The following is a 12,151-nucleotide window of genomic DNA, read 5'->3' as shown; positions in this document are numbered from 1 at the left end:
AAGCCTAGGGAGGGTGGCACAGGGCCCCAGACCCTGTCCTGGAGTTTATAAGGTAGCTCGCGGGGTGAAGTCCCTGCTCTACAGTGTCCTCAGTGCTCCCAACCCTCATATAAACTCTGTGCTCAGCACGCTTGTCTTGCCGGTTGCAGTCTGGATTGGGAACTCAGAGGGGGCAAGGACACAGCCCTTCGTAGTACTTCCCTTCACCCAAACTAGTAATTTTTGTGGACTTGAGTTAAATAGGGGTTTCCTGAGGTTAAACTGGGGGAGTTTGAGGTTAAAATTTTAAAGTTAAAGGGTACTAAAATAAGAATGGGTCAAGAGAATTTTAAAAGGATTTACCCCGCCCCCCAGACCCCTGACGCCCTTGCTTGCTTCTCCAGTAAAACAGTCTGTGCCATTGTCCATAGGACGCTTGCATGGTTCTTCCTATCACAGTGCTGAGGGAGCTGAGATCACACCTAACACTGGGGAGCGGAAGATGGGAGAGGCTCAGGGGTTTGGAAGAGAGAAGTCATTCAGCCAGCCAGTCATTCAACAGCCCTCTCCAAAGTACCTACTTTGTGCTGGGTTGGGAAAGCGCAGACTCAGACCATCTAACCTGCTTGCCAATGGCTCACGGTCTACAGTCTAATGCAGGAGGCCCATCTGTCTTTAACCATCTTCCTCCTTTGTGTTCTCGGCATCTAAAACTCCCAAGTTATCACCAAGTCTTGTTGATTCTCTTACCAAATGTCTCCCAAATCTATCTCCTTTCCATCCCAATTCAGATTCTCATCATTTTTTGGAAAACTTGGAATACTACCATAGTCTAACTAACCCCAAGTCTCACCTCTCTCCAACCTTCACTCTTTTACCAGAGTGATCCACTTAAAAGCAAAAACTGATCATGTCACTTCGCTGGCATAAGTCGTATCAATGGCTTTCCACTGCTGTTAGGATACAGTTTGAACTCTTTGGCCAGCACACAGGCCTTTGATTATTTGGCTCCTTTCTACCATCAATAATGAACCCAAATACTTGTAGTTCCAGTAAATGCCATGACTCTTGCCGTATTTCCTCCACCCTTTCCTCCCACACCCTTCAAACTTCAACACGGACCTGACCTCCTCTAGGAAGGTTCCACGGAGAATGTAATGCCCACTGCCCCCAAGTTAAATGCCCTTAGTTGTGCTCCCATAGCACCTCTGTAATAGTTCTTACCATGCTGTACTGTAATTATTGGTTTAGATGTCTAGCTCCTCTAGATGGTGACATTCTAATGGGCGGCAACGGTGTCTAATTCCTCCGCTTTTTCTCAGTACGTGGTCCTGTACCTGGCACAGAGTAGGAGCTCAGAAGACATTGGATGAATAAATGACTGAGTAAACAAAGTGTTACTGTAGTAGCCTGTAGAGAAAGAACATATGGGCATCTGAGGCACCAAAACAGCACCCGGCCGGTCTAGGGAGCCTAGAACCCTGTGCTCTGGAGACCATTCAGCCCAGGTCCCGGCCGTCATTTCCCCGCCGGCCTCTGGAGGCGCTGTTCGGCTGGCGCCGGCTCTCCACCGCCAAAATAGGTCTTGCGGGATGGAAGCTACGGGGCGGGGCCAGACGGAGCCCGGAAAGACCCGGAGGAAGATCCGAGTGTTTGCGGCCGTGCTGCCCCACCCCTAGTCCCGCCGCGCGTAGAGGGGCCCGGCCGGGCTGCTGCTAGGGCCCCAGGAGGTACGGAGCTGGGAGGCCGGGATCGACCACTGCTTCCGGACCCTTTAGGTGGCAGGATTCCGATTCCCTCTGGGAGCCCTCTCGTGGGGAATTCTGTTCCGGAGGCCCGCCTAGCAGTCGGGGTATCCCTTAATTTCGGGGCTCACTATATGAGGCCCCTCGCGGGGAGGGGGATCTGTACTAAGAGTTTACTTTGGAGAGCTTTCTGTTTAAGATCCCTTTGGGGAGTGATCTCTGTATCTCTCCTCTGGCGGGGGCGGAATCCTCGTCTGGGGCTCCTTCTGGGAAGCCTGTGTTTGGGATGCCTTCGAGGAGATCTCTGTTTGGGACCTCCAAACAGAGAAGGGATTTCTGTGTCTAGGCCTTATCTGGGTTTGTCAGTTCAAGAGAAACAAAATTATTCTTTTTTCTGAAGCGTTTTTTTCCTTAGATTCCTTCACTCTTTTGTTTCTGTCTTTTTCATCTGAGCCATGGCCTTGACTGGGAATTCGAAGGAACTAATTGTCTGGATAAGCCATACGGGAAAGCAAAATGTTCTTCCTAATTGTCCATTCTCCCCAGGAAGAGTGGTATAAGACAGATCCACACAAAATAATAGTCCTGCTTATTTCCCCATGGGGTCATGGTTAAAGAGAGGGAGCTGAGCCAGAGCTCCCTTCAGCAACTGGTCCTCCACATCCTGTGCACAGAAAGGAACCTGGCTAGTGGTTCCTTTAAACCAGCGACTCTCTTCCCCCTTTATGGCAACGCTTACCGAGCACCTGCTCTGTGCCAGTTACTGGCCTCGTACTGGGAATAAGATGAATAATATACAGCTAACTGTCCAGTAGTGGATATAGACACATCACTTTAGTACACCCTGCCTAGGGTAGCAGACAGGGCCGAACCCCTGAGGCCATGCATCCACTTCAGAACTTGCGTCCTCAGTCAAGGGAAGTTTGCCCTTGGTTTTGATCCTGCCTCACCCAGTGTGCTTCCGTTCTTCAAGGTTGAAAGCTAAGCATGGGGAAGAGCTGCAAGGTGGTCGTGTGTGGCCAGGCTTCTGTGGGCAAAACTTCAATTCTGGAGCAGCTTCTGTACGGAAACCACGTAGTGGGTGAGTGTTGCTGGGCGTGAGGCATGGTGGAGGAAGTGGAAGAATGAGGAGAGGATTTGATCACAACACGAAAAGGCTAAAGGTCGCTGCTGCTGGTCATTACACCGAAAGATCCCAACTCTACAACACTGAGGACATCTGGAAAGAGAAAACCCAATGTCCGAGATAGGAAGGAAAAACTTCCGTGTCACACTGTGTTTAGCAAGGTATCAGCGTGAGATTAGAGCTGTCCCCCCAAGTTATTCCAGTCTGGCCAGACTCGCAGTCTTTGGCCCTCTCTCCTCAGCCCCCATGTACCTTTCTCTCCCTGTCTGGTTGGCCTGTTAGGATATATTCAGTCACTCATGTTCCCAATCTCTTTTCTCCCTAGAAACAAGTTTTCTCCTCATTTTGTCCCAGGTTCTGAGATGATCGAGACGCAGGAGGACATCTACGTGGGCTCCATTGAGACTGACCGGGGGGTGCGGGAGCAGGTGCGTTTCTACGACACCCGGGGGCTCCGAGATGGGGCTGAGTTGCCCCGGCACTGCTTCTCCTGCACTGACGGCTACGTCCTAGTCTACAGCACGGACAGCCGAGAGTCCTTTCAGCGCGTGGAGCTGCTCAAGAAGGAGATTGACAAATCCAAAGACAAGAAGGAGGTGTGTGTGGGAACCCTGGTGATGAGAGAGAGTGGGCCCTGGGCTGGCTTTGGGAGGCCTGGAAAGGCTCTGTTTTTCACTGATTTGCCAGGACGTGGGTTTAGAGCTGGAGGGCGGAGATGGAGGCCACTGGAGGGTGTCTTCACTCCTAGAGGTGGCCGTATGTTGAGGCAGCTCTACCAAAGAGGCTTCTCCAGTTTAAGACGTCCCCACTAGTCTTTCTTTATAATGGTTCTGTGCTCTCCCCTGTGAAGGCCCTTTTGTTCTCAAATCCCGCTTTAAGCTGCAGGCATTCTGGGAGCGCTTCCTCACCGGTTACTTTGCCAACAACTAACTGACTGCCAGTAATGATCAGGCATTGGTGACACAGGGCTTGTAATGGAACTCCTCCAGATGGAGGCCCCCGTTCACAGTTTCTAATACAGGAAGAGATGAGCCATCAGCCATTGAGACTTTCCCTCTCCTAGGACTCTTAGGTGGAAATGGTTGCTTTTTCCTCTCCTCTCTCTGTTCAAATTCTGGCCTCCATCTGGCACCCCCTCCAGGCGTTCCATTACAAGCCCAAGGTGGTCACTGGCCCTCACGACCATTCTTGAGGTCCATGCTACAGCCACGGGCCTCTACTCTGTCCCTCTTCCCCAGGTCACCATCGTGGTCCTTGGCAACAAGTGTGACCTGCAGGAGCAGCGGCGTGTAGACCCGGATGTGGCTCAGCACTGGGCCAAGTCAGAGAAGGTGAAGCTTTGGGAGGTGTCGGTGGCTGACCGCCGTTCACTGCTGGAGCCCTTCGTCTACCTGGCCAGCAGGATGACCCAGCCCCAGAGCAAGTCTGCCTTCCCCCTCAGCCGCAAGAACAAGGGCAGCGGCTCCTTGGATGGCTGAAGAGCTGCCTTGCCAGCTCTGGAAGATGGGTTGAGGGGAAAGGGAGGGGGGGTTTTAGGCAAGCTGTCCTTCCCAGTCAAGGGGGGAGCTCCCCACTAGGCCAGGCAGCTGGGCTGTCCCAGGCTCAGGTCACTTTTGCTCCCTGCCAACTCTGGGAAATGCAAATAGTCTAGGTTAGCGGTCCCCAAGCCCGCAGCCCCCATCCTGCTGTATCCTAACAGCAATGGAAAGCCATTGATAGGATTTATGCCAGTGAAGTGACATGATCAGTTTTTGCTTTTAAGCAGGTCTAGGGTGGTTTTGGATCACTGTCCCTTCTGCCGGCCCTGGACAGGAAGCAGAGCTGTGTGTGGAAGTGCCCAGTCTAGGGTCTGATTCTTATCGCAGGGGTCTTACACCTCCGGGTTTCCTGCCAATCTCACACACACACACTCACACGCTTACGGCACCAGCCTGGATTCTAGAGAAAGGGCATCCAGGTGTCTCGTTTGTGTGTGTGTGTGTGTGTGTGTGTGTGTGTGTGTGTGTGTAGATGTGCACACGTGTGTGTGCTGGTGTTCGGGGCGCCTCCTCATCCAACACCCTGACCTCTCTCCTGTCCTCTCCTGGGCTGAGAGAAGCTAGCCTGCTGGGAGCATAATCTTCTGTTTCAACTCTTCCCCCAGCTTCCTGCTTCCCCTTCCTGCTCAGGGAGCGTTTTCTTGGTTGAGGTGGAATGGAATGCCGACTGGGCTGGGAGTCACCAGCTGGCTTTGTGGCCCTGCGAGGCCTTTCGCCTCCAGGGGCTTCAGTTTTCTCAGCTGTAAGGTGACGGCAGTTGCTTAGATGATCTAGATCCTCTCCAGCCCTGTGTGTGTACTGCCCATGGTTGGGCTGGCTGCACTGTTCCCTTAGCTTCTCCCGTTTCAAGGTGCTATGCCTGTGGCCCTGGAGGCTGGGACACTGCTCCCCACCCCCCAACCACCAGGGGGCAGGAGTGCACTACCCACTCTAGTTGCCAGAGTGGCTGCCCAGTGCCCGATCCACGGACCTCACAGCCCTGGGGACTGGTCGTCACCCTTTCCTGTGGTTGTTTTCAGCTGATAGCTGGACTTCTATTTATAGATTACCTGTGTTTATATGCCTGCCGCCATGGTGGAGGCTGGGCAAGGTGCTCGTCTAGCCCTCCCCTCTTACCTCAGATGCCTGAACAGAGTAAAGCCGGCCAACAGCAGCTTCTCAGGAGCTGCCAGATCTCTGGGGGCTCAGAAGGGTGGTTACGCTTCCAACACGCTGTAAAGTGAGCTGGTGACCCACAACTTCCCGTGCCCACTTCGTGCTTCTGATGTACACACCTAGCATAGGTGAAGACACTACAGCCAGGTGACCTTCAGTACACGCCCCTTCTCCCCAAGATGGGAGAGGTGAGCAGGGTCAGGTGGCCCAGGCTGGGCGAGTTAGGGCGTGTACAGGCTTGGGCTTAAATTGATTTATTGATGCGTTGGACACAATAAAACCACAACTGTTATCAAAAAGTTTCCCACCCTCCCCGCTTTTTCTTGTTCTCCCATTGGAAACAGCTTTAAAAAAGATACAGGTGGATACTGGCAAAGTCCCATATTGTGGGGTGAGGGTGGCAGTGCTGCTGGGGTGGGATGGAGGTTATGACATTAATTTTGACAGCATGAAAACGGGTCTTGAGAGTGGCTCCAAGTGGATCCCAATACTCAGGTGAGTCACAGTGAGGGGGCCTTGGGGTGCTCGTGGGGGAAGGGAAAGCTGAATTGAGCGCTAGGGGCCAGTTTGGGGTGAGAGCTGGAAGGGAAAGCTCTTGGTTTGGGAGCCCTGGGGGGATTCGGTGTTAGCTGGACCCATAGTCTGAGGGAGACCCAGTGTCACCCCCCCCATTCCCCCCACCCCGCCCCGAGAGCTGGGATTCAGGAGGAATCGATGAAAGGCTAAGAGAGGAGACGTGTGTGGGACTGAGCACTTCCTCTGTTAAAAACTGGGCCCGGCCAGCACATTACCCTGGCCTCCCCGTCGTAGCCCATCCTGTCAGAGCGGATGGAAAGCCCCAGAGGCTTGCAGTTCCAGCCACCCCTTGGCTTTGCCCCACTTAGCACTGCTCCCTTCCTCCACAGTCTTCCACCACATCCCCAATGGTCAGCTCGTCCAGGTAACCTTGAACCCACTCCATCTTGAGACCCTGTGGTTGGGATGGCTGTGACTGTCCCCTTAGCTTCTCCCTTGAGACGGCCCCCTCAACACCAGTGATTCTCTAGAGAATCCAGTGAATGGGGAGGGCCTCCCCTCCCTGCCCCCAGGGCATGGGTATAGAGGTCGGGCTAGGAAAAGGTAAGATTCCTCGGACCTCGGCCACATGGGTATATATAGGTCTTGAGTGGGAGAATGAGCACCACAGGGCTGGGGCTAGGATTTTGCATAGATCTTTGGATTTTCCAGTTTGTTCCCCATAAATCAGGATGGGAAATGGAGGGGAGCCCAGGGCTAGCCCTAGAGGCCTGGGGAGGGGAGGGTGCAGAGGGATGGTCCTCGGGCCGGGGGGGTGGGGGCATTAGTTGAATCCCCAGTGCAGATTGAATGAAGGGCTCTTAGCATTAGCCCAGCTCTTCCTAGATTGGGCAGGAACCCCTAGGCTGTAAAAGGCAGTCTCCTGTGGGACGCAGGGAACCGAGGCATCTTGGGGAGAGGAGGAGGGGGAGGGCAACTGCTGGGAAATCAGCCCCGGGCTCCCCAGGAGGGCTAATAGGGGGCAAAGACGATGGGTCCCGTGGCAGGGCGAACGGCTCCTGCTGGGGTGCGAAACAGAGCTGGGCCCAGGATCGGAGGCGGGAAGAGGGTGGTGGCTGCCGTAGGCGCAGGCCGGAGGGCCAGGGGCCCTGGGAGGGCACAGATGGTTGCCGCCGCGGTGGGGATCGGGCTGGGCAGGAAGCGGGCTGCCAGCGTCTTGGTGAGTTGCTTCTGCAAGGCCAGTTTAGACTGCAGAGAAGAGAGGAAAGGACTCAAGTCTCTGACCCCAGGAAAATCCCGTCCCCTCCCTGGGCCCCCTCCTTGGGCTTTTTGCTGCGGAGTGGGGGGGAAACGTGCCTGTCAGGATTCCAAACCTAAATCCTCCTCCCTTCCCACCCCCAAACATTCATTCCAAAGGGCTTTCTCCACCACCTGCCTTCCTGCCTGGAGGGAGGAGAATCTTAGGATGGGCCGAGGGAGGAGGCTATGGGGAGCGGGGGTGGAGATGGTCTCCGGGAGATGCACGCCCACGCCTCGCTGTTGCCCCTGAGGTTACTACCTGGGCCCACCTTCCCCCCGGAAATGTTTCTGAGCAGATCCCCAGACAGCCAAAAACCCAACCCCAGCTCTTTCCCTGCCCAGGCAGCCTCCTACGGGGGTGGCTTCCTTCCTGCCCCTCTTCCCAGCCCCCCAGCTGGCCCTCCCTTCCGGCCTACCCTCTCCCCTTACCCTCTCCCCTCTGGACCCGGGTCCCAGCTCTGTCGCCCGGAGACAGATACCTTGAGGATACTCACAGCCAGCGCTGCGTGCTTCTGCAGCCTGCTGTGCTGGCTGGAGGGCTTGGGGGGCTTCCCGGCCAGGCGGTCTTTGTGCCTCCTGCTGCTCAGGTGCTAATGGACAGACAGACAGACTGGGAACAAGATGAGGAACCCAAGGACCCCCAAACTACGGCTAGCTCACCCTTCCTCTACCCACAATTCACACACCTAATGCACATGGCCCTGCAGCGGCCCTGGGAAGGGGAGGTTAAGAATTGGCCTTCGCCTTCCAGGAGCCTCGCACCTCTTCCTCCACTGCTCCCTGCTCTGCTCTACCCACCTCCTCCCCGCAGGCTCCCTCCTCCTGGCCTGGCACTGGGCCCACCCCCCTCACCCCTGCTCCACCCCCAATCCCAGCCGCACTTGCCCCACCTGCTTGAGTTGGGTCTCTGAATTGACCTGGAGCTGACAGAGAGCACAGTGGAAAGGGGGCCTGGGCCCCTGCCGGCCCCCGCGGACCCCCGTCACTCTCTTGGCCTTGTGTCCAGCTCCTCCCCGGGGCACTGCGTGGCCCCTGCCCCTGCGGGGAGCGCCCCGCTGACCTTCCACCATCCACCGGTGCTTGGCTCCTGGAGGGAGGAGAGAAGACAGTTTGCTAGCACCAAAGAGGGGCTTCAGGGGCCACGGAGACCCCCTCCAAACCAGGTCAGTTTGGCTGCCCCCTGAAGCCTCCAGGCTGCTCAGCCACCGCCAGCCCCTCCAGCCATGTGAGATTTCTCTTTCCCTCCCAAAGGTCCTCCCGGCTGTTCTCATTTCATGCCAGCATCCCCCAAGGAAGGCCTCGTTGCTGAGTAACAGGTCGGCTTCCCTTTGGCTGTCATTCCAACCCAATTCCCTCGGGTCTGATGCAAGGAGAGATGGGGGGGTGTCTCCTGTCTTCAGTGATGACCCTCCAGTTGTTGCTGCCTGACTTCTCTCCCCGACTCTCCCTCCTCAGGCACTACCGGGAGGACCTGAAATGCCCGCCCAGCCATAGCTGAGCACAGCGCCTCTGTCGCCTAGCCCTGGAGCAAAGTGCCCGGAAGCTCTCGCCTGCCCACGCCTGCTGAGGGCCATCTCCTCCCCGGGACTCGAGCTGGTGAGGGGCGCACTGACCTGTGTTGTGAGCCTGAAGCTGGGAGGCGGAGTTTACGGTCACCTTACACGTGGGGCAGTAGAGGCGCCCCTTCTCGCTCCTGCCTTCCCCACTCACACCACTTTCCACAGCAGCCGCCGCCGGTTCAGGCCCTGGCGCCTCTCTCCCAGGCTCTGGGGAGCAGGGTGGGCAAGAGGAAGAGGAGGAAGAGGAGGCAGCATCCAAGACGTCTGAGTGGGCCGGCTCCCTGGGCGTGGGTTCCGGACTCAGGGGTGGCTGGACTTTGGGACCAGGAGGAGGGGCTGCAGGAACTGCTGGGGAGATGGAAGGCGTGGGGTAAGAGTGTGAGGCCCAAGATGATTTCTCAAGACCACGATTTTAAGCACAGATATTCTGGGGGTGGCATGGCAGATTGAAAGGGTCCCTGGTGTAGATATGACCAGCACTGAATTCCAGACTCCCCACCAAAGCACTGGGCAGACTTGGGCCTCCTTGGGCCTCAGCTTTCCCACCTGATATGATAAAGTTGGATCCAGTGGTCTCAGAGAGCCCACCCAGCCCTGATGATCTGCAGTCATTAGGGAGCTGTTAAATATGTGGAAGTCACCCAAAAGATGTGCTAGAATATTCACGGAGCTCTATTCATAGCGGAGAAAACTGGAAACTATCCAAATATTTGTCAGCAGGAGAATAGTGAAAAGAGTTGATGGGGCACGCAATGGAATATTACATGGCAATGAAAAAGGACAAAATACAGCTACACGCAGCAACTTCTGATGGGGTTATATCCTGATAAACCCATCGTAAGTTGAAAATACCGTAAGTTGAAAATGTCATAAGTTGAAAATGCAGGTACTTCCCTGGTGGTCCAGTGGTTAAGAATCTGCCTTCCAATGCAGGGGACATGGGTTTGATCCCTGGTCAGGGAACTAAGATCCCACATGCTGCAGGGCAACTGAGCCCACATGCCACAACTAGAGAGAAGCCTGCGCCTTGCAACAAAGAGCCCTCCCACCGCAACGAAAGATCCCGTGTGCCGCAACTAAGACACAACACAGCCAAAATCAATCAATCAATAAAAAGGAAGGAAATTTTTTTTAAAAAATGCATTTAATACACCTAACCTACGGAACATCATAGCTTGACCCAGCCTACCTTAAATGTGCTCAGAACACCTACATTAGCCTACAGTTGAGCAATGTCATCTAACACAAAGCCTGTTTTATAATAAAGTGTTCAATATCTCATGTCATTTATTGAATACTGTGCTGAAAGTGAAAAACAGATTGCTTGCATGGGCACAGAATGGGTTGTGTGTCAGTTGTTTACCCTCCTGGGCACGCGGCTGTTGCTGACCAGCATCACAAAAGAGTATGCACCTACCGTATATCGGGGTCCCCACCCCCCAGGCCACGGATCGGATCGGTACCAGTCTGTGGCCTGTTAGGAACCGGGCTGCACAGCAGGAGGTGAACGGCGGGTGAGCGAGTGACGTTTCATCTGTATTTACAGCCACTCCCCATCGCTCGCATTACCACCTGAGCTCCGCCTCCTGTCAGATCAGCGGCAGCGCATTAGATTCTCATAGGAGCGCGAAGCCTACTGTGAAGTGCACGCGCGAGGGATCTAGGCTGTGGGCTCCTTATGAGAATCTAATGCCTGATGATCTGGGGGGGGAGCTGAGGCGGTGATGCTAGCGCTGGGGAGCGGCTGCAAATACAGATCATCATTAGCAGAGAGGTCTGACTGCACAGAGACCACAATAAATCAACTGCCTGCAGACTCATATCAAAACCCTATCCGTGGGCTTCCCTGGTGGCGCAGCAGTTAAGAATCTGCCTGCCAATGCAGCGGACACAGGTTCGAGCCCTGGCCTGGGAAGATCCCACATGCCACAGAGCAACTAAGCCCATGCGCCACAACTACTGAAGCCCAAGTGCCCTAGAACCCATACTCTGCAACAAGAGAAGCCACTGCGATGAGAAGCCAGCGCACCGTAACGAAGAGTAGCCCCTGCTCGCCGCAACTAGAGAAAGCCCATGCACAGCAACGAAGACCCAACACAGCCAAAAATAAAAACAAATTAATTAATTAATTAAAAGAAAAAACCTATCAGTGGGCTTCCCTGGTGGCGCAGTGGTTGAGAATCCACCTGCCAATGCAGGAGACACGGGTTCAAGCCCTGGTCCAGGAAGATCCCACATGCCGTGGAGCAACTAAGCCCATGCGCCACAACTACTGAAGCCCAAGTGCCCTAGAGCCCATGCTCTGCAACAAGAGAAGCCACCGCAATGAGAAGCCTGTGCACCACAACAAAGAGTAGCCCCCACTAGCCGCAACTAGAGAAAGCCCATGCGTAGCAACGAAGATCCAATGCAGCCAAAAATAAATAAATAAATAAATTTCTTTTTAAAAAAAAAGTCCTATCAGTGAGTGGCAAGTGACAATTAAGCTGCATCTTATGGAGTAGACTGGACATAAGCAACACACTTCGGGTGTCACTGTCTCCCATCATCCCCAGATGGGACCAACTAGTTGCAGGAAAACAAGCTCAGGGCTCTCACTGATTCTGCATTATGGTGAGCTGTATAATTATTTAATTATATATTACAATGTAATAATAATGGAAATAAAGTGCACAATAAATGTAATGCGCTTGAATCATCCTGAAACCAACCCTCCCTCCCCGGTCCGTGGGAAAATTGTCTTCCGTGAAACTGGTCCCTGGTGCCAAAAAGGTTGGGGACCACTGCCGTATGTTGCTAGCCCAGAAAAGATCAAAATTCGAAATTGGAAGTCCAGTGTCTACCGAATGCATATGGCTTTCACACTGTTGTGAAGTCAAAAAATCATAATCCAGGGCTTCCCTGGTGGCGCAGTGGTTGGGAGTCTGCCTGCCGATGCAGGGGACGTGGATTTGTGCCCCGGTCCAGGAGGATCCCACATGCCACGGAGTGGCTGGGCCCGTGGGCCATGGCCGCTGAGCCTGCGCGTCCGGGGCCTGTGCTCCACGGCGGGGGAGGCCACAGCTGTGAGAGGCCCGTGTACCGCAAAAAAAATAAATAAATAAATAAATCATAATCCAAACCACCATGAAGTCGGGGACCATCTGTATATCATTAACCAAAACCAGGTGAAACTGATCTCTGGTGAGAAAGGTCAGGCTCACAGTTATTCTGGGGGAGGGGTGTAGGTGGTTG

At 54.4% G+C, this 12,151-nt stretch overlaps 2 protein-coding genes across 14 annotated transcripts in view; one reads left to right on the top strand and one right to left on the bottom strand.

Moving 5' to 3' along the window:
- Window positions 1-1,587: 1,587 nt before the first annotated feature.
- On the top strand, window positions 1,588-11,786 carry NKIRAS2 (NFKB inhibitor interacting Ras like 2). Of its 3 annotated transcripts, XM_070044548.1 has the most exons (6): window positions 1,588-1,709; window positions 2,698-2,805; window positions 3,205-3,446; window positions 4,089-4,181; window positions 8,610-8,674; window positions 8,814-11,784. In XM_070044548.1, exons 2-6 carry the CDS (start codon window positions 2,712-2,714, stop codon window positions 8,854-8,856), a joined length of 537 nt encoding a protein of 178 aa, XP_069900649.1. In that variant the 5' UTR covers window positions 1,588-1,709; window positions 2,698-2,711; the 3' UTR covers window positions 8,857-11,784. The 3 variants fall into 3 exon arrangements, with proteins under 3 accessions (XP_069900649.1, XP_069900648.1, XP_030695719.1); XM_070044547.1 differs by having other exon boundaries at window positions 8,610-11,786; XM_030839859.2 differs by lacking the exons at window positions 8,610-8,674; window positions 8,814-11,784 and having other exon boundaries at window positions 4,089-4,468.
- LOC115843647 (zinc finger protein 385C) overlaps window positions 5,766-12,151 on the bottom strand; it is a 57,904-nt gene continuing 51,518 nt past the window's right edge. For 4 of the 11 annotated variants that reach the window (XM_060291317.1, XM_070044542.1, XM_060291316.1 and 1 more), the window contains 4 exons: window positions 8,972-9,265; window positions 8,249-8,445; window positions 7,838-7,948; window positions 5,767-7,307 (listed from right to left, as the gene is read on the bottom strand). In XM_060291317.1, the coding sequence (XP_060147300.1) occupies window positions 7,071-7,307; window positions 7,838-7,948; window positions 8,249-8,445; window positions 8,972-9,265 (839 nt within the window). In that variant the 3' untranslated portion in view covers window positions 5,767-7,070. Of the gene's footprint in view, window positions 7,308-7,837; window positions 7,949-8,248; window positions 8,446-8,971; window positions 9,266-12,151 lie in introns of all 11 variants that reach the window. The other 7 variants (XM_030839851.2, XM_060291314.1, XM_070044543.1 and 4 more) reach the window with 5 other exon arrangements.

The sequence above is a fragment of the Globicephala melas genome, chromosome 20 (genome assembly GCF_963455315.2).
Source record: "Globicephala melas chromosome 20, mGloMel1.2, whole genome shotgun sequence".
Taxonomy (NCBI): Eukaryota; Metazoa; Chordata; class Mammalia; order Artiodactyla; family Delphinidae; genus Globicephala; species Globicephala melas.
This window is presented reverse-complemented; position numbering and strand designations above follow the sequence as displayed.